The 22,642-nt window shown below is 44.4% G+C and overlaps 2 protein-coding genes across 6 annotated transcripts in view; both read left to right on the top strand.

Annotated features, from left to right (window-relative positions):
* LOC108416091 overlaps positions 1–11,183 on the top strand; it is a 31,072-nt gene extending 19,889 nt beyond the window's left edge. For 4 of the 5 annotated variants that reach the window (XM_037545695.1, XM_037545694.1, XM_037545693.1 and 1 more), the window contains one exon: positions 5,992–6,558. In XM_037545695.1, coding sequence (XP_037401592.1) covers positions 5,992–6,126 — 135 coding nt within the window. In that variant the 3' untranslated portion in view covers positions 6,127–6,558. Of the gene's footprint in view, positions 1–5,991; positions 6,559–9,141; positions 9,267–10,912 lie in introns of those variants that run through there. The other variant, XR_005131600.1, reaches the window with a different exon arrangement.
* A 1,866-nt stretch (positions 11,184–13,049) lies between these two features.
* On the top strand, positions 13,050–20,848 carry LOC108414768 (trypsin-1-like). Its single transcript, XM_017687671.2, has 5 exons — positions 13,050–13,385; positions 16,113–16,341; positions 17,316–17,551; positions 19,032–19,135; positions 20,235–20,848. Exons 1-5 carry the CDS (start codon positions 13,289–13,291, stop codon positions 20,373–20,375), a joined length of 807 nt encoding a protein of 268 aa, XP_017543160.2. The 5' UTR covers positions 13,050–13,288; the 3' UTR covers positions 20,376–20,848.
* The last annotated feature ends 1,794 nt before the right edge of the window (positions 20,849–22,642 follow it).

The following is a 22,642-nucleotide window of genomic DNA, read 5'->3' as shown; positions in this document are numbered from 1 at the left end:
TCTTACTATATATAGGATTTCAGCTGCTTAACAGTTTGGGGTCTCCATCATATTTTTCATTTCATGAAGCACCAAATGTATGTTATGCAGTGGGTGACCAGTCTGGACTGCAGGCAGGTCAGTTTAGCACCTGGACTCTTTTAATACAGAGCAGTGCTGCTGTAATACATGCAAAATGTAGTTTGACATCGTCTTGCTAAAATAATCAAGGCCTTCCCTGAAAAAGACGTCGTCTGGACGGCAGGAGATGTTGATAAAACATGTTTATATCATTCAGCATAAATGGTACCTTCACAGATGAGCACGTACTGGACAAAACAATCACAATGGTTGCGCTGTCACTTTAATCTTTCATAAGAGTTCATTGCTCACCACTGCATGCTGTCTTTTTCCCTGGCAAATTTAGAATTTTGTTCTATGCTGTTCAAAAAATGTATGCTCCTGATTCTGTTTCACAGTAATTTTAACTGACTACTCATGTTTTTATTACTATTTCCTAATCTGTGCAGGTCCATATCCATCTGTCTCATTAAAGCTTACAGCTCTGTGTTTACTCATGTTGATGGATGATCATTTTTCATTTCATAAGGATCTCCTTGGATCACCACCTTACGCTGTTGGAGAGGTGTGCGTGCCTACATGATCCTAGGAGCTATGTTGTCAGGGGCGAAAGCTCCTGGTAGGGTCTCCCAAGGCAAACAGGTCCTAGGTGATGGGCCAGACAAAAGGGTGATCCAAAAAAACCCCCATGATGATAAAGAACAATGACCCAGTTTCCCTCGCCCAGATTAGGGTTACCGGGGCCTCACCCTGGAGCCAGGCCTGGGGGAGGGGCTCCTCAGTGAGCGCCTGGTGGCCGAGCCTTTACCCATGGGTCCCGGCCGGGCTCAACCCGAAAGATTTACATGGGTCCACTCTCCCATGGTTAAAAAAGGGGACCGGAGGGTGTGTTCCAACTACAGGGGAATCACACTCCTCAGCCTCCCTGGCAAGGTCTATGCAGGGGTACTGGAGAAGAGTCCGGCTTATAGTCGAACCTCGGATCCAGGAGGAACAGTGCGGGTTCTGCCCTGGTCGTGGAACACTGGACCAACTCTTCACCCTCTCCAGGATTCTGGAGGGTTCATGGGAGTTTGCCCAACCAGTCCACATGTGCTTTGTGGATCTGGAGAAGGCATTCGACTGTGTTCCCCGGGGTATTCTGTGGGAGGTGCTTCGGGAGTACGGGGTACATGGCTCTTTGCTACGAGCCATTCAGGCCCTGTACAAACAAAGCTGGAGTTTGGTTCGCATAGCCGGCAGTAAGTCAGACTCGTTCCCAGTGAGAGTTGGACTCCGTCAGGGCTGCCCTTTGTCACCGATTCTATTCATAATTTTTATGGATAGAATTTCTAGGCGCAGTCAAGGGATGGAGGGTGTCCGGTTTGGTGACCTCAGGGTCACATCACTGCTGTTTGCAGATGATGTGGTCCTATTGGGGACATCAGGCCGCGAACTTCAGCTTTCGCTGGATCGGTTTGCAGCCGAGTGTGAAGCGGCTGGGATGAGAATCAGTACCTCTAAATCCGAGACCATGGTTCTCAGGCGGAAAAGGGTGGAGAGCCCTCTCTGGGTCGGGGATAGGCTCTTGCCTCAAGTGGAGGAGTTCAAGTATCTCGGGGTCTTGTTCACGAGTGATGGTACAAGGGAGCGGGAGATTGACAGGTGGATTGGTGCTGGGTCAGCAGTGATGCGGGCTCTTTACCGGTCTGTTGTGGTAAAGAAAGAGCTGAGCCATAAGGCAAGGCTCTCGATTTACCGGTCGATCTACGTTCCCACCCTCACCTATGGTCATGAGCTTTGGGTAATGACCGAAAGAATAAGATTGGAATACAAGCGGCCGAAATGAGTTTCCTCCGCAGGGTGTCTGGACTCTCCCTTAGAGATAGGGTGAGAAGTTCAGTCATCCGAGAGGGACTCGGAGTAGAGCCGCTGCTTCTTCACGTCGAGAGGAGTCAGCTGAGGTGGTTCGGGCATCTGGTTAGGATGCCCCCTGGACGCCTCCCTCGGGAGGTGTCACAGGCGAGTCCACCTGGGAGGAGACCCCGGGGAAGACCCAGGACACGCTGGCGCGACTATATCGCCCAGCTGGCCTGGGAGCGCCTCGGAATCCCCCTTGGAGAGCTGGTGGAAGTGGCTGGGGAAAGGGAGGTCTGGGCTTCATTGCTTAGGATGCTGCCCCCGCGACCGGAACCCCGGACAAGCGGAAGATAATGGATGGATGGATGGATGGATGGATGGATGGGCACTCTCCCATGGACCCACCACTCGTGGGAGAGGTGCTTATGGGGGTCTGGTGCAATGTGGATCGAGTGGCGGCCGAAGGTGGGGGCCTTGGCCTTCCGATCCTCGGCTACTGAAGCTGGCTATCACAACATGGAACGTGACCTCTCTGGCAGAGAAAGAGCCCAAGCTAGTGTATGAGGCTGAGAGATACCAACTAGATATAGTTGGGCTCCCCTCAACACATGGCAGGGGCTGTGAAACAGACTCTCTTGAGAGGGGTTGGACTTTATTCCACTCTGGAGTTGTCCAGGGTGAGAGGCATCGGGCAGGAGTGGGCTTACTCATAGCTCCCCGGCTCAGCGACTGTATGTTGGGGTTTTCTCTGGTGGATGAGAGAGTTATTTCCCTGTGCCTTCAGGTCAGGGAACGGGCTCTGACTTTTGTCTGTGCTCATGCACCGAATGGCAGTTTGGAGTACCCGGCCTTCTTGGAGACCCTGGGGGGGTACTGAAAAGTGCCCCCTGTGGGGACTCCATTGTCTTGCCGGGTGACTTCAACGCTCACATGGGCAATGACAGTGAGACCTGGAAGGGTGTGATTGGGAGGAACAGCCTCTCCGATCTGAACCCAAGTGATGTTTTGTTATTGGAGTTCTGTGCTCGCCCCAGTTTGTCCATAACAAACATAAGTGCACATGGCATCAGGACACCTTAGGCCGCAGTTCGTTGATTGACTTCGTAGTTGTGTCATCGGATTTGCGACCATGTGTTTTGGAAACCCGAGTGAAGAAAGGAGCGGAGTTGTCAACTGATCACCACCTAGTCGTGAGGTGGATCAGATGGCGGGTGAAAACACAGACAGACCTGGCAGACCCAAATGAGTTGTGAGGGTTTGTTGGGAATGTCTGGCAGAGGAACCTACAAGAAAGATCTCCAACTCCCACATCCGAGAGAGATTCAACAGCATACCGAGGGAGGCAGGTGATATTGAGTCCAAGTGGGCCCTGTTCTGTGCCTCCATTGTCGATGCAGCGGATCGGAGCTGTGGCCGCAAGGTCATAGGTGCCTGTCATGGTGGCAATCCCCGAACCCGCTGGTGGACACCTCGGGTAAAGGAAGCCGTCAAGCTGAAGAAAGAGTCCTATTGGGCCTGGTTGGCTTGTGGGACTCTGGAGGCAAAAGATGGGTACCGAAGGACAAAGCAGGCCGCGGCTTCTGCAGTTTCTGAGGCAAAAACTCGGGTGTAGGAAGAGTTTGGTGAGGCCATGGAGAAAGACTATCGACAGGCACCGAGAAAGTTCTGGCAAACCATCAAGTGTCTCAGGAGAGGAAAGTGGTTCCTGACCAACACTGTACACTGTGGGGTTGGGGGGCTACTGACTTCAACTGGGGACGTCATTGGATGGTGGAAGGAATACTTCAAGGATCTTCTCAATCCCACCAACGATCCTTCCCCAGAGGAGGCAGAGCTTGGAGAGCCGAGTGAGGGTCCATCCATCACTCGGGCTAAGGTAGCCTAGGTGGTTGGAAAACTCCTTGGTGGCAGAGCACCGGGGGTGGATGAGATCCGCCCGGAATTCCTGAGGTCTCTGGATGTTGTAGGGCTGTCTTGGGTGACAAGCCTCTGCAACATTCCGTGGACATCTGGGGCGGTCCCCCTGGAATGGCAGACCAGGGTGGTGGTCCCGCTTTTTAAGAAAGAGGACCAGAGGGTGTGTTAAGGTCTATGCAGGGGTACTGGAGAAGAGAGTCCGACCGATAGTTGAATCTCAGCTACAGGAGGAACAATGCTGGTTTCACCCAGGTTGTGGAACACTGGACCAGCTTTTTATCCTCACCAGGGTCCTGGTGGGTGCGTGGGAGTTCGCCCAACCAGTCCACATGTGTTTTGTGGATTTGGAAAAGACATTCGACCGCATCCCTCAGGGGATCCTGTGGGGAGTGCTCTGGGAGTACGGCGTGATTGGCTCGTTTTTACAGGCCATTCAGTCCCTGTACAAACGGAACAGGAGCTTGGTTCATATAGCTAGGGTTGGACTCCGCCAGGGCTGTGCGTTGTCACTGATTCTGTTCATAAGTTTTATGGACAGAATTTCTCGAAACAGCCAAATGGCGGAGGGTGTCCAGTATGGTGGCCTCAGGATTTCACATCTGCTTTTTGCGGATGATGTGATGACCTCCGGCTCTCTGGACCAGTTTGCAGCCGTGTGTGAAGCGGCTGAGACCATGGTCCTCATTCGGAAAATGGTCGAATGCTCTGTCCAGGTTGGGTGTGAATCCTTCCCCAAGTGGAGGAGTTTAAATATCTTGGGATTTAGTTCACAAGTGAAGGAAGGATGGAGTGAGAGGTTGACAGGTGGATTGGCGTGGTGTCTGCAGTAATGCGGATCCTATACTGGTCCGTCATGGTGAAGAGAGAGCTGAGCCAGAAGGCGAAGCTGTCAATTTATCGGTCAATCTACGTTCCGACTCTTACCTATGGTCACGAGCTTTGGGTAGTGACTGAAAGAACGAGATTGCGAATACAAGCGGACAAAAGGAGCTTTCTCCGCAGGGTTGCCGGGCTCTCCCTTAGAGATAGGGTGAGAAGACCAGCGATTCGCGAGAGGCTTGGAGTAGAGCCGCTACTCCTCCATGTTGAGAGATGCCAGTTGAGGTGGTTCAGACATCTGGTAAGGATGGCCTCTGGACGCCTCCCTAGGGAGGTGTTCCAGACATGTCCGACAGGGAGGAGACCCCAGGGAAGACCCAGGACACGTTGGAATAATTATATCTCTCGACTGTCTTGGGAACGCCTCAACATCCCTCCAGAAGAGCTGGAGGAGGTGGTGGGGGAGAGGGGGGCATGGGCTTCTTTGCTTAGGCTCCCAACAACCCGAACCCGGATAAGCGGTTTAGGATGGACGGATGGACGGATGAATGGATGGATGGATGGATGGATGGATGGATGGATGGATGATAACAGGATTTTCTATGACTGTAACTCAGTTTTTATACCCCAGGGAAACAGGAAATTGTCACAGACATTGGAGTTCTTGGAGAACTGGAGCAATATAAAGAAATGTTTCTTTCCCCCTAAAGATGTCAATTTGCTTGGTTTTATTAAAAAATTCTTTTGGGGTGCCAGTAATTTTGCCTCATAAGTTTACACTGTTCTTTAAATAAATCACACTCTAGTAGAGGAAATAAGATTTTTTTATAATTACTTTACTTCAAATGAGAGTCAAGGGTAGCCCGAGACATCTATGCCAAACCAAGGACAGGAAGTAATGAAAACTCACCCACAGAGTATGCTTTAATAAAGCTAATGGCATAATAAGCTAATGGCATCAACACCTGAGTGCATGAAAGAGACCACTGTCTTACTCCGAGTCAAGAGCTGGACCTTCTTCAGTAGTGTAGAATGGGTCCTCAGACATTCTTGCGTTGAGGGTGTATTCTGCAGTGTCCAGAGCAGCAGGGCAGGTTAATCTAAGTTTTAGAAATGAGATTTTCTGTTACTCAGAGAATTCTGGTTAAGCCAGACTGCTGGTCTCCAGAAAGAATGTTTTATTGTTCCATTGTGTAAGGGGAGGTGTTGATAACTCTCTACTGGGTCAGAGCCTGATTCCTGACAGGAGCTCTAAGACCAGAAAAATTGATAATTTTGGAGTTGACTGTATGTGTATGTGCGTCTAACACACAGCTGTCAAGCACACATGTAATATTCTACTCTTTTTAAAATAAGGTACAACAGGGAAGCAGAGTTGAGGAAAGAAGAAGCCTCTTACAGCATGAAGGACTTGCTACCTCAGATGACAGCAATTTTCTTTCAGCCAGAAGGGACCAAGACCTTATAGATATGGAAATTTTTAAATTCTGAATTGTAAATGTGTTCTGCGCTGCACATCATGTTCAGCATTGTTTCTTGATGCTTTACCAACTTCTATCCATTTACATTTACAGCATTTAGCAGATGCTCTTATCCAGAGCGACTTACAAGAAGTGCTTTGCTTTGTACTCTCCAGTCTTACACTTGTTCTTTTTTTAACCAAAAATATTGTTGTAAATTATTTCTAAATTGAATTAATCATTTCTGTATGTTCATTTCCTTTTGCCTGATGTCAGCTGGGATAGGCTCCAGCAACCCCCACAACCCAGAAGGAGAAGCGGCTTAGAAGGTGTGTGTGTGTGTGTGTGTGTGTTTGTGCGTATTTTGATTTAATTTCTGATCAGATAAAAGGCTTATGTTTAGACAAATGTTAAAAAAAGAATGTTAATGTTAAATGCTTTGAAATTAAATGCTTTGAACTCATTTTCATTTCTGTCATTCCTCATTTTCGCACTTACATTCACAAAGCAGCATCTTTAACAGAGATTGCATAATTTTCAGTTTCACATTAACAACAACAACAACAACAATAATAATAATAATAATAATAGGAAAATTTTTTCTACCAATTCCTTGATTTTGGCTGATCTTCAGCTTATAGTCTTACTAAATATATTTTTAGACATGACCACCATGTGGGTCCTCATGACTAACCTCATAGATCATGGCAAAATAAAATCAAAACAAAAACAACGACAGCTCAGGAAGGACAGTCTAATCAGCTGTCAGATGCAGCTCTGGATAATCAGCACTTATGAGGCAGTGAGAAGGTAGATGAACATTAGCAAACTCAAGATGATTTTATAGATATAGATTTGAAAAAAATCAATCCGGAAATCATGACAGTCGACTTGAAGAATCTTCTACATACAGACCTGCCATCGGTCAATGATGCAGTTGATTTCTACAATAAAACTCTGAGCGGTATCTTGAATCTTCACGTTCCTGTTAAAACCAGAACAGTCACCTTCTCTTGTTCATCCCCCTGGTTCACTGATGAGCTAAGAGAAATGAAGGCAGACGGGTATGCCCTTGAGCGTTGTTACAAAGCCTCTGGCCTCACTGTTCACAAGTTAGCATATCGGGAACATCAAAAAGCCTGCTCAAGATCCATTACAGAAGCACGGTCACAGTTTTATGGAAACCATCAAAAACAGTCAGGGGAATTCTAAGCAGTTATTCACCACTATCAACCATCTCCTGAAACCACAAGCCCCCATACTCATTGAAAGTACAGAAGAGCATAGCAACAACTTCATAACTTACTTTAGAACAAAAACTCACTCAATTCGTTCTGCTATTTCAACTTTCTCCACACTACAGGCGCAGGGTATGCACTCACAGTCTGAGGTCTCCCAGCCCCTAAACTGTTTTCCACAAGTCTTACAGCAAGAGATTGAAGGCACTGTCAGGAAGATGAAACCCTGTGCCCTGGATGCCTTTCCTACCTCTCTGGTGAAAGCAAACATCTCTGCCATAAGTCCTCTGATCACCACTTTAATAAACCACTCTCTCCAGGCTGGGCTTGTTCCATCTTCTCTAACGGCAGCCATAATCAGACCACTCCTCAAAAAACTACTCTTGATCCGGAAGTCTTTGCAAATTATAGGCCCATCCCCAATCTTCCCTTTCTCTCTAAAGTACTGGAAAAGGAAGTCTCCGCCCATCTTCAGGACCATCTTAAATGCAATAAACTTTATGAAAATTTTCAGTCTGGTTTCCGCGCTGCTCACAGCGCAGAAACAGCTTTGGTTAAGGTCACAAATAACCTTCTGATGGCAGCAGACGCTGGCTCACCTTCCCTCCTCATCCTCCTGGATTTGTCTGCTGCATTTGACACTGTTGACCATGGCATACTCCTCAACTGGCTTCATCACACCATTGGTCTCATGGAAACAGCCATAAACTGGTTTCAGTCTTATCTGACTGACAGAAGAGAATAATTAACATATGGAAAGGCAAGATCCCAGACACACACTGTGACCTGCGGAGTCCCCCAGGGGTCAGTCCTGGGCCCCATTCTCTTTACTACATACATGCTTCCCCTTGGTCATGTCATTAGTCGCCATGGAATTTCATTCCACTGCTATGCTCAGTATTGGATATCAATCTCAGCTCTAAACCCGCTCTAACTACCACACTAGGGTATTGTGGGGTATTTTGGTGTGGCCAGTCTTATGACGTCATTTCAGTGCACGGCAGTTTTAGCTCACATGCGGGAAAAATTCATATTTCAGTTTCTTAACAACCTCATAATTCAGGATCCTACAACACTCTTAGGGCAAATGTATGCAGGACAGAACATATTAGCTTTGGAACCTTCTTGTTTAGTGCAGGGTGTGAAGATCACACAAAACATACAAAATACCCAGTATAGTAAGAAGTACCAAACCATAGCAAAAAAAAAAGACCTCATATAGCAAAAACTACAAACCCATACCAAAAACTACTAAATGTACCAAGAACGGCCAAACCATAGCAAAAACGTCCAAATATAGCAAGAGATACCAAACCACACCCAGAACTACCAGACCATACCAGAAATTGCCAAGCCATACAGATAGCTATCAAACCTCAGAACAAACTACCAAACCAGACCAAATACCACCAAAACTATCAACTGTACCAAAACTATCAAGAGCTATCAGATCATACCAATCCAACCAGATCAACCAATCCAAACCAGACCTAAACCATAGCTGGCTGGCTAATTTCTGAGCAAAAAGCATGTTTATCTTCTCTGGTTTAGGCAGGTTTCTGTGGTGTGTCACCACTGCTGTGCTTGACGGGGGAAACATCCCTGGGTAATGATTAAGAGGGTCCTCAGACTATCAGAGTGAGGATCAGCCTGTAGTCTGTTTTTACGGATCCTTCTATCTGTGCACAGTTAAAACATGCGGAGACGCTGTGGTTGTAGTGCAGGAAAGCGACCTGCATCGTCTGTGAATTAGGTGTGTGCTGAACTGTTGGTAGAATGTTTGTGCTTGTGTATGTTTTGTTTTTCAGCTAAGGTCACTCTGTATTGCGTGGAACGCAACATCACTACTTGTGGTGATCCAAAGAAGACAAGTTCTCAGCTTTCCTTCTGCGCCAGAGCCATCATGAGCGTCAGTCCATTCCTCACCTGTCCAGTAAGTCATCGCCAACTTTGACTGGACTGTGTTTCCCTAATTTCTCAGTAGTGATGGTCAGTTCCTCTGCTGCAGTTGGTGCAATGGGCTGCTGTGGACCGGTCAGGCCGGAGTGGCTGATTATAGTGAAATATTATTTTTCTGCTGAACACAAAGCTGGACACAATTCATTAGTCTGGAAAAGCTTCATAAGAGACTGAACTAGTTCTAAACTAGTGACCTGCAGATAAAGTGCTTTTACTCTGCACAGCCTCCTAAAAAGGAAGCGTCGGCTGCTTTGACGCTTTGCTTTAACTGTTATAAATGACGCCTGGTCAACTGTTTCTTTGAGGTTGTAGTTTATAAATGAATAGGTGTGAAACCTTTAGCTAGTACATGCCTTTACTGTAGAACGTTAAGCCCAGTGTTTCCCAGAGTTTCTCAGTCCTGAAGTTCCCACAACCTGCACGTCACCCTTGATTCAGCTCAGAAATGCAGATTAGTTAGATAAGTTTTTGTAAACTGCTAAAAAGCTAACATCATATTAAAGGGAAATTCCAAATGTCTGCATTATTTGGGTGTGAAATGGTTATAGTTAATTATAGTTAAAAGAGGGTTTATAATGAGTGGCAGTACTTCTTTGAGTAATTTTGAGGGAATTGCATCGAGTGTGCAGGTTGTGTAGTTTGTAGAGGACAGCATCTTCTCTAGCTCCAGCTGTGGGAGTGAGTAAAAGGTTTCCAGGCTCTTTTCTACTGCTGTGTTTTGTTTTGTATCAGCCAAGTCAGATGGCAGCAAAGCTGGATTTGATACTGTGGGTTGAATTTGTCGTCTAATATTTTCAATTTTATTATTAAAGAAGTCCATAAAAACTTCACTGGTGAGAGTTGCTGGGATTTCTGGTTCAGTACCTGCCTGATTTTTTGTGATTTGGGAAATCACATTAAACAGAACTCTAGGATTATACTTATTATTCTCGATCAGCGAGGCCAGATATGCTGAGCGAGCTTCAGTGAGAGCATTTCTATCCTCTATAAGGCCGTCCTTCCAGGCAGAGTGGAACACTTCCAGCTTGGTTTGACGCCATTTCCGCTCTAATTTCCGAGCTGTTTGTTCTAAGGTCCGGGTTTTATCGTTGTACCGTGGGGCTTTTTCTGCCTTATTCTTTTTATTTTAAGTGGCACCACGTTTTCTAAAGTGGATCAAAAGGTATTTTCTAAATAATCAGTTAGTAAATCTAGCTCCATTGGGTCTGATGGAGTGGAGACTGGGGTTGATAGCTCTGGGAGATTTTCTATAAATTGTAGGGCAGTAAACGGTTTTATAGAGCAGAGCGTTTCACACCAAACTACTCTGAATGACTTTGTTTACATTAAACCATTTAATTATGCAGGACTAAATATATCAGTGGACTTTGCCCTTAAGGCCTGATCAGGTTAATTTAGAGGAAAACATCTATAAAATTGTTTATGGTCTCTCTCTCTCTCTCTCTCTCTCTCTCTCTCTCTCTCTCTCTCTTTCTCTCTCTCTCTGTCTCTCTCTCTCTCTCTCTCTCTCTCTCTCTCTCTCTCTCTGTCTCTCTCTCTCTCTCTCTCTGTCTCTCTCTCTCTCTCTCTGTCTCTCTCTCTCTCTCTCTCTCTCTCTCTCTCTCTATGCACGTCATAAAGGATGATTCCGGTGGACCCCTTCTGAGGAGAGAAGGCTCTGCTGATGTCATATATGGAGTGAAGATCTCAGATGACAACTTCATGGACGTCTGTGCTGATGCTGTCTGGCAGTGGATTCATGAGACCATTAATGAAGGATAAACCAGCTGGATCTGAACTCTTGAAGACGATGCCATTACAGGCATAATGGCTTCCTGCTCCTGGAGGAACATTTACATATTTACACCTACATGTCTTCTGAGTTTGAATACAGAAAGTTGATGATGATATAATAAAGATAAATCAGAAAAATGTGTTTTCTCTGGGGACGGTCACTGCAAACCCATTACAAAATGACATCAGTTTACATTTTAGGCCAAAACTTTATCTCAAAACGAGCAGAAAACAGTGTCTCAGGCATCAGGCAGCGTCTTCATAAGCTCCGGTCAGGTCTGGGCAGCGATCCTTGCTGAGGACTTTAACATCCAGGCACCTCAGGTCCTTCAACACATAACTGGATGTGGAATGAATAATTGAGTGGTTTCACTTTTGCACAGTACAGAATGTGCAAGCAGTTTACAAAATGGTCAACCCAAGATTCAGCACTATTTGATGCCTAGCGCCATCTGCTGGACAGAAACTACACTGAATATTTAAAAGTATTATTTGATGTTGTTGTAGTGGCCATGTGTAGATTAAGACTAGGAGTAGAGCCGCTGCTTCTTCACGTCGAGAGGAGCCAGCTGAGGTGGTTCGGGCATCTGGTTAGGATGCCTCCTGGACGCCTCCCTTGGGAGGTGTCACAGGCGAGTCCACCTGGGAGGAGACCCCGGGGAAGACCCAGGACACGCTGGCGCGACTATATCGCCCAGCTGGCCTGGGAGCGCCTCGGAATCCCCCTTGGAGAGCTGGTGGAAGTGGCTAGGGAAAGGGAGGTCTGGGCTTCATTGCTTAGGATGCTGCCCCCGCGACCCGAACCCCGGAAAAGCGGAAGATAATGGATGGATGGATGGATGGATATCTTGTTGATTTATCAAAGCAGGAGTGAAGCCTCAAACTACACACATACACACAAAACCCATTCACCAAACTTTCCAAGCTTGTTCTGTTTATTGATATACATAAATGTAGCGGTCAGTTAGTGTGCCTTTCATAGAAACAGTTTATAAAAAGTGTATATCCACCAGTTAGAAGTAGAAAAAATGACATCATGCTTTTGTAAAATTTCATCATACTGTCGCTTCAGAGCTGTGCTCGCCCTCAGGGCCCTTCAGACATTCCTTATGTTTGCTCCATCCCAGCTCCTAAAACACACTAACCAAGACATTAAAGGGCCCATATCTTGCATTTTTGAAAGAGTTTGATGTAGTGTATAAACACCATTAAGGGGTCAATATCCTACTTTCCATGCCACTGGAATCAGTGGAAACATATTCTGTGAAGCAATGAATCAGTTCATCTATCTGTCAGTCTGATGGACGAGTCTGGGTTTGGTGAATGCCAGGAGAACATCACCTGCCTGACTGCACTGTGCCAGCTGTAAAGTTTGGTGGATGAGGGATGATGATATAGAGCTGTTTTTCAGGGATTGATCTAGATCCCTTAGTTCCAGTGAAGGGAATCTTAATGACTCAGCACCAAGACATTTTGGACAACTGTACACTTCCATCTTTGTGGAACCAGTTTGGGGAAGAACCTATACTGTTCCTGCATGACCCAGTGACCCAAGCAGCTCCATAAATCATGAATCAACTGTTCTTAGTTAATAAATGCCATAAATCCACTGCAGGGAACAGAATAAAAGACGTGTGAAAATGTAGGACACGAGCCTGAATCCCTGGTACAGCTGGACTGGGAGCTGGATTAGAGTGAACGTGAGAGCTGGTTCGAGATCGGCTGGTTTAAGGCATCGTGAGAGCCAGGGAGCAGAAGCAGTACACAGTCCTCAGTGAAATGCAGCGTAATAAGCTCTGTGATGGCATCGTCTGCTGGAGTCGTTCATCAGGGAACCAGATCCAGCTGGTTTAGGCTTCACCGATGGTCTCGCTGATCCACTGCCTGACAGGATCAGCACAGACGTCCATGAACCTGTTGCTAGAGATTTCAACTCCGTATAGAACATCAGCAGAACCTTCTCTCCTCAGAATGGGTCCACCAGTGTCAGTCTTCATGATGTATAGGAGAGAGAGAGAGAGATCTACTGATCTAACTCAGCTGTAGAGCTGCAACAGAGCAGTAAAAAGCCTCATACTAGACACATAGCAAATGTATCTCAGTCCTAGAGCTTCATTCCAGTGTTTCCCGTTACAGAAGCCAGAAGTGAAAACTGTTCTTCTGAGCCAACCCTGACTTCTCAACCCAGCCAGGGACTTTTTTACTTACTCATAATCAGGCGTGATGGGAATTTATCCTGCGTCATTTTCTTCTTCAGCAAAACACAAGAGGAGCAAAATGGAGACGTTCACTTTTCTGCATCTTCTGCTTTTGGCAACAGGTGAGATTATTGCCTGATTATATAGAGAACACGCTTTAAAGGCACAGCTTAGTGCGCCGAGTCTCTATTAATCTTCAAAGTGTTTGATCTGTAATTTTCTTTAGAGAAAGATCTTGTGAGATCATCATCTCTCAGGCTTCCTTAAACTGCGTGCCATGCAGATATTTGGCAATGCATGGATTTCAAATATATGACACACTGGCAGATATGGAATTCCTTATATTATACATATATTAGTCACATAGGTCATACATACATGTCCATATATGCCAAGTAAGTTGTTATGTTACATACACAGATGACATAGGAACAATTATATCTGAACTGTCATAATGTACCATGTAAACCCATGTATCAGACATTAATATTTATGTATGGGCTGAAAAGTGAAAGCGAAATATGAATATTCTGGCATTACTGAATTATGAGAACAGGCATAGAAGTGCTTTAAATTGTTTACTTCTCACATATGAGCAACATACGTATGTGGTTATAATAGTGACAAACCCCCAAGAAAATAGATGTCTGAGGAGTTTGCTAACTTTACACTGGTAACATTAACTTTGATAATAGCAGCTGTTGCGGTAAGCATTAGTTAGATGTTATGCTAAATGTTCAATGAGGTAAAAAATAAAGTGCAAATCCACGAAACACGAACAATTTTAACTCCTCTGTCCAGACATTTCAATTTACAGCTATGTTCTTAGCAGAGTTCTTCACTTTTTGGAATCTAGTTTATTGATAAAACAAGCTCCTAAACAGTGGTGGATGAAGTACACAAACCATGTACTTGAGTTATAGTAGAAATATTACTCCAGTAAAAGTACTTTAGACCTCCACTGGAGTAAAAGTACTAAAGTATTTACCTTCAAATGTACTTAAGTATAAAGTAAAAGTACTAAAAGAGTAATTCTAGCTCTGATGTCCTGTTATCATTTTTATAACCAGACTGGCTTCATGAACTCATTTCAGGTGAAAGTCCTCCAGCGTCTCTCTTGGTAAACCAGTCTTTTAATAGAACGTCATTAATTAGTGACGCTGACGTCTATTAAAATGATCAGAAGCACAAAACACTGAAGGTAAACAGTTTCCATCAGGGAGAACCGAGTGGCTCTGAAATCACTTTTTACACACAAGCAAAGTTTCAGTTTCAGATTTATTTACAACTTAGTTCCAAGTTTAAGTTGAATAAAAACGGGCTTTAAACTCAGGATCACAGATGAGCTCCTTTACTATGTTGATCTGTAGGCGTCTGTTCATAAACATCAACCAGCCCAAACTCATTTACTATAAAATGAAATGGTGTTTGTAGAAATTCAGAAAAAAGCCGCGTCAGTCTCGACTGCATATGTGGACATATTTCTATATTGAGCTCTATTTACACAAAGTTAGGTTAGTTCATCATTTATGTTGAACAGACTCTCCCAAAGTTTTACGCTGCTGCGCTGACGTTGAACCGCGTGCTGCACTGGGTCGGTATGACCGACAGGTCAAAACCAGCTCTAAACAAAGTGACCGCTGGGCCCTGATTGGTGCTCTGGCTTCGCGCTTCTTTCGTTTTGACATGTTACGTTTTTATACACACAGAAACCAAAAGGAACGACAGATTTCTCAAAATGTAGGAGGAAAAAGTCGGATATTAGACTCTGAAATGTAGTGGAGTGAAAGGAAAAAGTCGCCCAGAACGGAGAAACTTCAGTACAGATACACCAAAAATACTAAAGTACAGAAACTAATTACATTTACTCAGTTACTCAGTTACTGTCCAGCACTTCTCCTAAACTAGTTCTAAGATAGCCAAGAGGAGATTTCACTGTATGGAAAGTGAAGCTCAATCCAAACCGTTCAGAAACTTTAACACTGTTTAAATAGAACCACATTAAACTCTTTTATTAAAGAGTTAGGAAATTTTGGTTTTCCGTGCAGCTTATTCCAAGAAAGCTGTTTGTTAAATTTGTTAATGACGTTTTAATTGTATTTTATTCTCACTGCTGTTGAAGTTCCTCAAGGACACGACTCTCAGTCAAGTTTCTTTCCACTAGTGTGTCATTGGAGTCCAGCAGTGCAGAAACCCTGACACTCGTTAAATCCATTAACTTAAAAGTACTTAAATGAACACAATGATTTGGACTTGCAAACTGCAATGGTAACACTTTACTGTAGGGTGCTGTTCATGACACCTACATAAGCTTGTCTTGACATCTGACATAACCCTACATAAGATGTTTATAAATGCCTATTCCAAGAGGCAGCATCTGTCATAAAAGCTACTTTAGCTAACTTTGATCAAAACTGGCAAATAGAACCTTTGAAGTGATTAGCGCCTTTTGGAATAAGCATTTATAAACACTTACGTAGGGTTATGTCAGTTCTCGTGACAAGCTTCTGTAGGTGTCATATAGCTTTATGAACAGCACCCTACAGTAAAGTGTTACGACTGCAATCAACACAGTAAATAGCCAACATTACTCATTATTATGTGCTAACAAGATGGGCCATCAGATACCAACTTAAGCTTACTGACTGGCCGCCTCCCTCTTTGTGTCAGTAAGCAGTTACTAGACCAAAATATAGAGATAATAGCTTGAAGTCATAATCTTTAGTAATTTATTCTGTGTCATATTTCTGATTCTCCACTTGTCATGAATAGGTCTAACAATGTAAAACGGTATAAAATAATAATAGAGATAATAAGGAAAGTGATTGACTGTTGAATGTGTTCACCAGGTGCCGTGTCCTATGTGTGTAAGCATCCTGACCGGAAGTGCGGCATTTCGGATCATCCGTACCACGTGCGTTTGGCTCAGCAGTTGCTGGATGATCCCGACATTCTTCCTTTACTGGGGTTTGCTGAGTCGTTCCGGGTCTGCAGTGGGACTCTAGTACATGAACAATGGGTTCTGAGTGCTGGAGACTGTTACTATGCAACAAACTTCTGGTACAGTGGACAGAAAGTGTGGGTGAAACATAAAACATACGCTCCTGTTTCAGTTTAGTGACATATGTGGTATAATGCGGTGTAATGCATTAGTAGTACAGGCCAATACTTGTTTACTGCCACCTAGTTTGGTCAAAGCCATGCTGGCTTGCAGGGCTTCACTCTTTACTTTGCAGCACAGACCGGGCAGTTTTAGCTTGGTTTTAAGTCTGATTTGGCCAATGCAGACTAAACTTTAGAATCAGGCCACATTTTAAGTTTCGCAGTCAACCAGAATGGCTTGCATGATGCTGACTCTGCTTGAGGAAAGTCCTTGGAAAGTGAAATGAAGATTGGGCTGTGTGCGATTGGGCCTCACGATTGGGCCTCACGATTGGGCCTCATGATTGGGCGTCTGGCCCTGTGATATCTCAAAACTGAACAACTGCAAAATATTAAGTAGCACTGATGACCAGTAGAAAGCTGCTGGTTAGTGTTAACGGGGAAAACAGAAAGGTGAAATTAAGTTCTGGGAGACTCGGAACGACTGTTCTGTGGTGGGACTAAGCTAATGACGGCTTAGTTAGCAGGCCAGACTCGGCACATGCTTGTTTCCTGCTAACTGAAGCTAAAACAAGGATATCTGAGGGTGCAGAGTCCAGTGACTGGTTTAGGGGTGAAAGCTGAAAGCACTCTGTACTGAGTGGAGCTCTCATACTTCACTGAGCTGCTGGCATGTTTGGTTCCTCTGTGGACAGGTTCAAAAACTCAAAGTTCTTCCATGTTTTTGTGTTGATGTCATTAGACAGTTTTACCTAAAAGGCCAGACTTAATTAACAAATTTCAGGTGGTTGGAACAAAATCTTTGGGAACACTTGTACTTTGTAAACCTGAAGCTATTCACCTCAGGTTGAAAGTATGTATAGTAAACCGTCTTATAATTATAGTTATTCAGTTCAAAGAGAATCCGTGTTCGTCTTTACTCTGTGTCTGTTTTGTGCTTCTCTCTCTAGAAAACCTTTAAAAGTCAGATTCATCTCCCGTGGTCAGGAACATCAAGTGATTCCATATGACAACATTAAGATGTTCAGATATGACTCGGATGCTGAAAGCATCATGCTGGTTAAACTTCCTGAGCCTGTGAGGAACATCGTCACTGCCCAGCTTCCAACATCTTGCACTCGTCCAAACATTGGAGAGAAGCTCGTTGGACTCAACTGTCATTACTCGGAGTACTACTCAGGTAGAGGTGAGAAGCTGTGCTTGTTCTCCCCAACAGATCTGACTATTCTGAAGGCCATGGTGAGTGCTCAGATGTTTGGAAAATATAAGAATATGCCTGGGAACTGTGATCAAACCCCACTTATTAATAAACGTCTGGTGTTATGAGATTCTCTACTCAGGATAGAAGCTGAAAGGCCATATTAGGAACTCAGGGTCTCAGCAGTACTTCTTTGGGAAAAATGAATGGGATTATCTTGTAGTAAGCAAGAAGATTCAGAGCCCGATATATATTGTTGTTTTTCCACCGAGTGTAAGTGAATTAGGAGATCTTTAAGGAGTAAAAATATGAATAATAATACATCCATGCTGATGGAAAACTGCCACTCCTGTGCATTCATGTCACATGACTATAAGCTTATTAAACTTTTATTTATGCTATTTACATTACATGGGGTTTACCAACCCCAGCTCAATATGCTCTTACTACCTCACTGGCTAGAGCTTGGTGGCTTGTGTGGGGTATTTTGGTGAGGCCAGTCTTCAGTATGCAACTCGCATGTCTGAAAATTCATATTTCAGCTTCATAACGACCTCATAATTCAGAGAACGTGACAACATTCATAGGTAAAATACACGTGACACAAAATGGGTTCAGGTTTGGAACCTTTGTGGTTAGTCCAGGGTGAGGTAGTCGCAACTTTTGAGTTACATTCATGTTTGTCGTAAAGAAAACAGTTACAGGATCACAGAATAAGACACAAGACACATGGTCTCGGTCAGTTGGGGCGTCAAAACCAGTGCAGGGGGTCTCGCACAAGTGGCATCATGCCAACCTCAATCATCACCCAGTGCTTTCTGACACTTTCTAACATAGTTTTCTATAAGCATGGACAGTAGCACTGGTTTCGTCCAGAAGTCTGTGTTCTGATTCAGCTCTGATACGCTGCCAGCCTTTCGTAGCAGCGTGAGGTCGATCTCTATTTTTCTTTCCTGTGTTTTTTTTTTTAATCCCGCCCCCGCCCCTATCCCCACCCCCTCATATTTTTCTTTATTACTGGTATAGCACATTTCTTTTAGTATATGCTGCCATCGTGTAGAGGGAGGACAACAAATTGCAAACATACAAGCAAACAAAAATCACAAGGGGGAATAAAGGAGGGAAAAAAATGGTAGAAATTGGGAGGAAACAGAAAAAGAAAGAAAGAATAATAATAATAAATAAAAGAAACATACAAAACATTTAAGACAAAAAAAAAACCAAAAGAAAAAAAAATTATATTTGTACCCTCAGAAAATGAATTGAGCTCATAACCTGCCGTGCTGAAAGGGGTCACTGGAGAAAGGTGGTCAGATGGAATAAGGGGATCCTCAGTGTGTCGGTGTGAGGGTCAGTCGGGTTTCATGGCTCCTTTATTCTGTGCACCTTGGGAAAAACGTGTTCAGACAGTTTTTGTGCTGAACTGTTGCTTTAAGACTCAAATGTTTGTGTGTGTTTTCTTTTTCAGACACGAATTGTCCACTTTGTGTGGACCGCCACGTCACTAAAGCTTCTGAACCTTTCTTCTACGCCCCAGCCATCATGAGCGTCAGTCCATTCTTCACCTGTCCAGTAAGTCATCGCCAACTTTGACTGGACTGTGTTTCCCTAATTTCTCAGCAGTGATGGTCAGTTCCTCTGCTGTAGTTGGTGCAGTGGGCTGCTGTGGACCGGTCAGGCTGGAGTGGCTGATTATAGTGAAATATTATTTTTCTGCTGAACACAAAGCTGAACACACTTCATTAGTCTGGAAAAGCTTCATAAGAGACTGAACTATTTCTAAACTAGTGACCTGCAGCTAAAGTGCTTTTACTCTGCACAGCCTCCTAAAAAGGAAGCGTCGGCTGCTTTGATGCTTTGCTTTAACTGTTATAAATGACGCCTGGTCGACTGTTTCTTTGAGGTTCTAGTTTATAAATGAATAGGTGTGAAACCTTTAGCTAGTACATGCCTTCACTGTAGAACGTTAAGTCCAGTGTTTCCCAGAGTTTCTCAGCCCTGAAGTTCCCACAACCTGCACGTCACACTTGATTAACTTACCAACTCGGACGTCTTTACAGTGGTGGTGATGGGAACCAGGGGTCACCATGACTGCAACACACACATAGCCAGTTTGGGTTTGTTTATACGTAGTGCGGCCGAACCTGTAACAGCAGTAAACGTGAAAATATCTGTTTCTTTCTGAGACTATTTTGCCTCACAACACCCTGCATGTATCCCTCCACCATGAGATTTTAAACCTTAAATCTTAGATCTTAAAACTCTCAGGCCGTGAATTCAGAACCAGCTCATGTAGGAACTTTCTGTGAGGAGCTTTTAGAGGGGGACGTCTGGTTCCCATCACCACCACTGTGAGCAGCTCTGACTTGGTGAGTTTATCTAGAACAGAGCGTTTTTACACCGAACCGCTGTGGACGGCTCTGTTTACGTCTTAAATATTTAATTATGCTGGAATAAAAAATCAGTGGGGCCAGCTTTAGAGGCTAATGAGGTTCATTTAGAGGAAAACAAGATTACGTGTAAATATCAGTGCCTGTATTAGCGACAGTCCTACTTTGGGAAAAATTATGAATTATTCGCCACTGTATTAATTGCTATTTTGTTTTAGTACAAATAAACCTCATGGTGTATCTTACCATCTCTCTATCTCTCTCTCCTATACATCATGAAGACTGACACTGGTGGACCCATTCTGAGGAGAGAAGGTTCTGCTGATGTTCTATACGGAGTTGAAATCTCTAGCAACAGGTTCATGGACGTCTGTGCTGATCCTGTCAGGCAGTGGATCAGCGAGACCATCGGTGAAGACTAAACCAGCTGGATCTGGTTCCCTGATGAACGACTCCAGCAGACGATGCCATCACAGAGCTTATTACGCTGCATTTCACTGAGGACTATGTACTGCTTCTGCTCCCTGGCTCTCACGATGCCTTAAACCAGCCGATCTCGAACCAGCGCTCACGTTCACTCTAATCCAGCTCCCAGTCCAGCTGTACCAGGGATTCAGGCTCATGTCCTACATTTTCACACGTCTTTTATTCTGTTCCCTGCAGTGGATTTATGGCATTTGTGTGGTTTTATTGACCAAAATCAATTCATGCTTGCAACCACTTTATAACATCTTTAACATCTGATATCAAACCGGCTGTTTTCGCTTTAGCTTTTTTAACTGAAAGAGTTCTATCGACTCTCCGTTTCACTGAAATGCAGCAAAAGCGCTTTCACTGTGTACAACCGAGAGTTACATTCATGTGTATCAATAAACAGAATGCAATGGAAAGTTTAGGGAGTGTGTGTGTGTGTGTGTGTGTGTGTGTGTGTGTGTGTGTGTGTGTGTGTGTGTGTGTGTGTGTGTGTGTGTGCGCGCGTGTTCCAAACTGAAGCGCTTTGGCTGCGTTCACATTACAAGCCTCATTGTGCATATCCGATTTTTTTGCTCAGATCCGGTCTCATGGATCCGATAACAGGTGCACTGGGGAAATCTAATCGGATATGTATCTTTTGGTAGGACCACATATGAAAGTGACGGGTTTGCGTCCACACAGCTCTGAAAACATCAGCCTGGTAATGTAACCTTTCACATGTGGTCCTAGATCAGATACGTATCCGATTCGTGGCCATGTGACCTTAATGTGATGCTCAGATCGGAATTCTTGTGCCTTTTTTCTACCGCGCCATCATTCAGCGTTACCATGGCAGCAGCACTGAACAGACGTTAAAGCCTGTAAACGGTGGAAAAGCAGCTCATCTCACCTTTTTCTCCTCCGTCTGGCTCTAATAACAAAGATGAGAGCTGATCAGAGTTAATGATCTTCTCAGCGAAGCTCGTTCTGCTCGTTAGTTTGCGCTGATGATGAAGTGATTCAGTCGCATGACGTCACTGAGTAGGAGGAGCTCATGAGGGTCATTTCAGGCCGGTCCATCACATTAATGATGAATTTGCATGTCTTACCTAAACGAGTTTGAACCACCGAGTCAGATCTGACTGATGAGGCTTGTAATGTGAACGTAGCTGTTAAGCATTATAGATTTTGTAGCATTAGAATCAGTTCTGCAAAATGCAACATCATGTGTTCCTTTTGTTTGGTGGAGGGGGGATCATGGTGTGAGGGTGTTTTTCAGGAGTTGAAGCTTAAAGCTTCATCACCAAGAGACATTGGACAATTTCATGCTCCCAACTTTGTGGGAACAGTTTGGGGACGGCCCCTTCCTGCTCCAACATGACTGCGCACCAGTGCACAAAGCAGGTCCATAAAGACGTGGATGAGCCAGTTTGGTGTGGAAGAACTCGAATGGCCTGCACAGAGTCCTGACCTCAACCCCACAGAACACCTTTGGGATGAATTAGAGCGGAGACTGTGAGCCAGGCCTTCTCGTCCAACATCAGCATCTGACCTCACAAATGCGCTTCTGGAAGAACGGTCAAAAATTCCCATAAACACTCCTAACCCTTGTGGAAAGCCTTCCAAGAAGAGCTGAAGCTGTTATAGCTGCAAAGGGTGCGCCAACAAGTATTGTATTTGGCCAGTCATATGATCATTTCAATTAGAGCACAGCACAGCCGTTCACACTCAAACCACACCGAACACTTTCACTTTCTCTTCCCACATGCTCCTCCCTCAGCCTCTGGCCGCTGCGGTTTTATTTCAGTTTCACTTCCAGCTGTTGAAACCGCAGGTGCTGTGTGTATCTCAGACCGAAACCACTAATATCATTCACTGATATCAACCACAATCATTCAATTTTTCAATGATCTGTATTTATGCTTACAGTAGATAGTCATTTTCATGGCTGCAGTTGGTGGCTTAAAAAAACCAGGTTCAAATGAAATGTGAACGTTTTTGTTTAGCTTACAAAGTTGCTTCACTCGCAGAGGCTTGGATCATGTGTTTAGTTAGGCATCTTAAATAGCAATGCAAAGTTCAAGTAGAACCGCTAATTCACCCTTTAACCCTGAAGAATGGTAAAGAGAAATATTTAAGACGGACATCGATAATTTGGAGATGAAGGGACTTTGCTTTTCTAATCACTCCAGCTGGTTTCCTGATTCGTTCAATCTGCGGTTAGAAACGGTCAAAC

This window comes from Pygocentrus nattereri, chromosome 16 (genome assembly GCF_015220715.1).
Source record: "Pygocentrus nattereri isolate fPygNat1 chromosome 16, fPygNat1.pri, whole genome shotgun sequence".
In the NCBI taxonomy this organism is placed as follows: domain Eukaryota; kingdom Metazoa; phylum Chordata; class Actinopteri; order Characiformes; family Serrasalmidae; genus Pygocentrus; species Pygocentrus nattereri.
This window is presented reverse-complemented; position numbering and strand designations above follow the sequence as displayed.

Coding starts and splice junctions, on each gene's coding strand:
- LOC108414768 (XM_017687671.2), top strand. CDS start 13,289: ATGGGAATTTATCCTGCGTCATTTTCTTCTTCAGCAAAACACAAGAGG. Junction 17,552..19,031: donor GGAGTACTACTCAGGTAGAG/GTGAGAAGCTGT, acceptor TTTCTTTTTCAG/ACACGAATTGTCCACTTTGT. Junction 19,136..20,234: donor GTCCATTCTTCACCTGTCCA/GTAAGTCATCGC, acceptor TACATCATGAAG/ACTGACACTGGTGGACCCAT.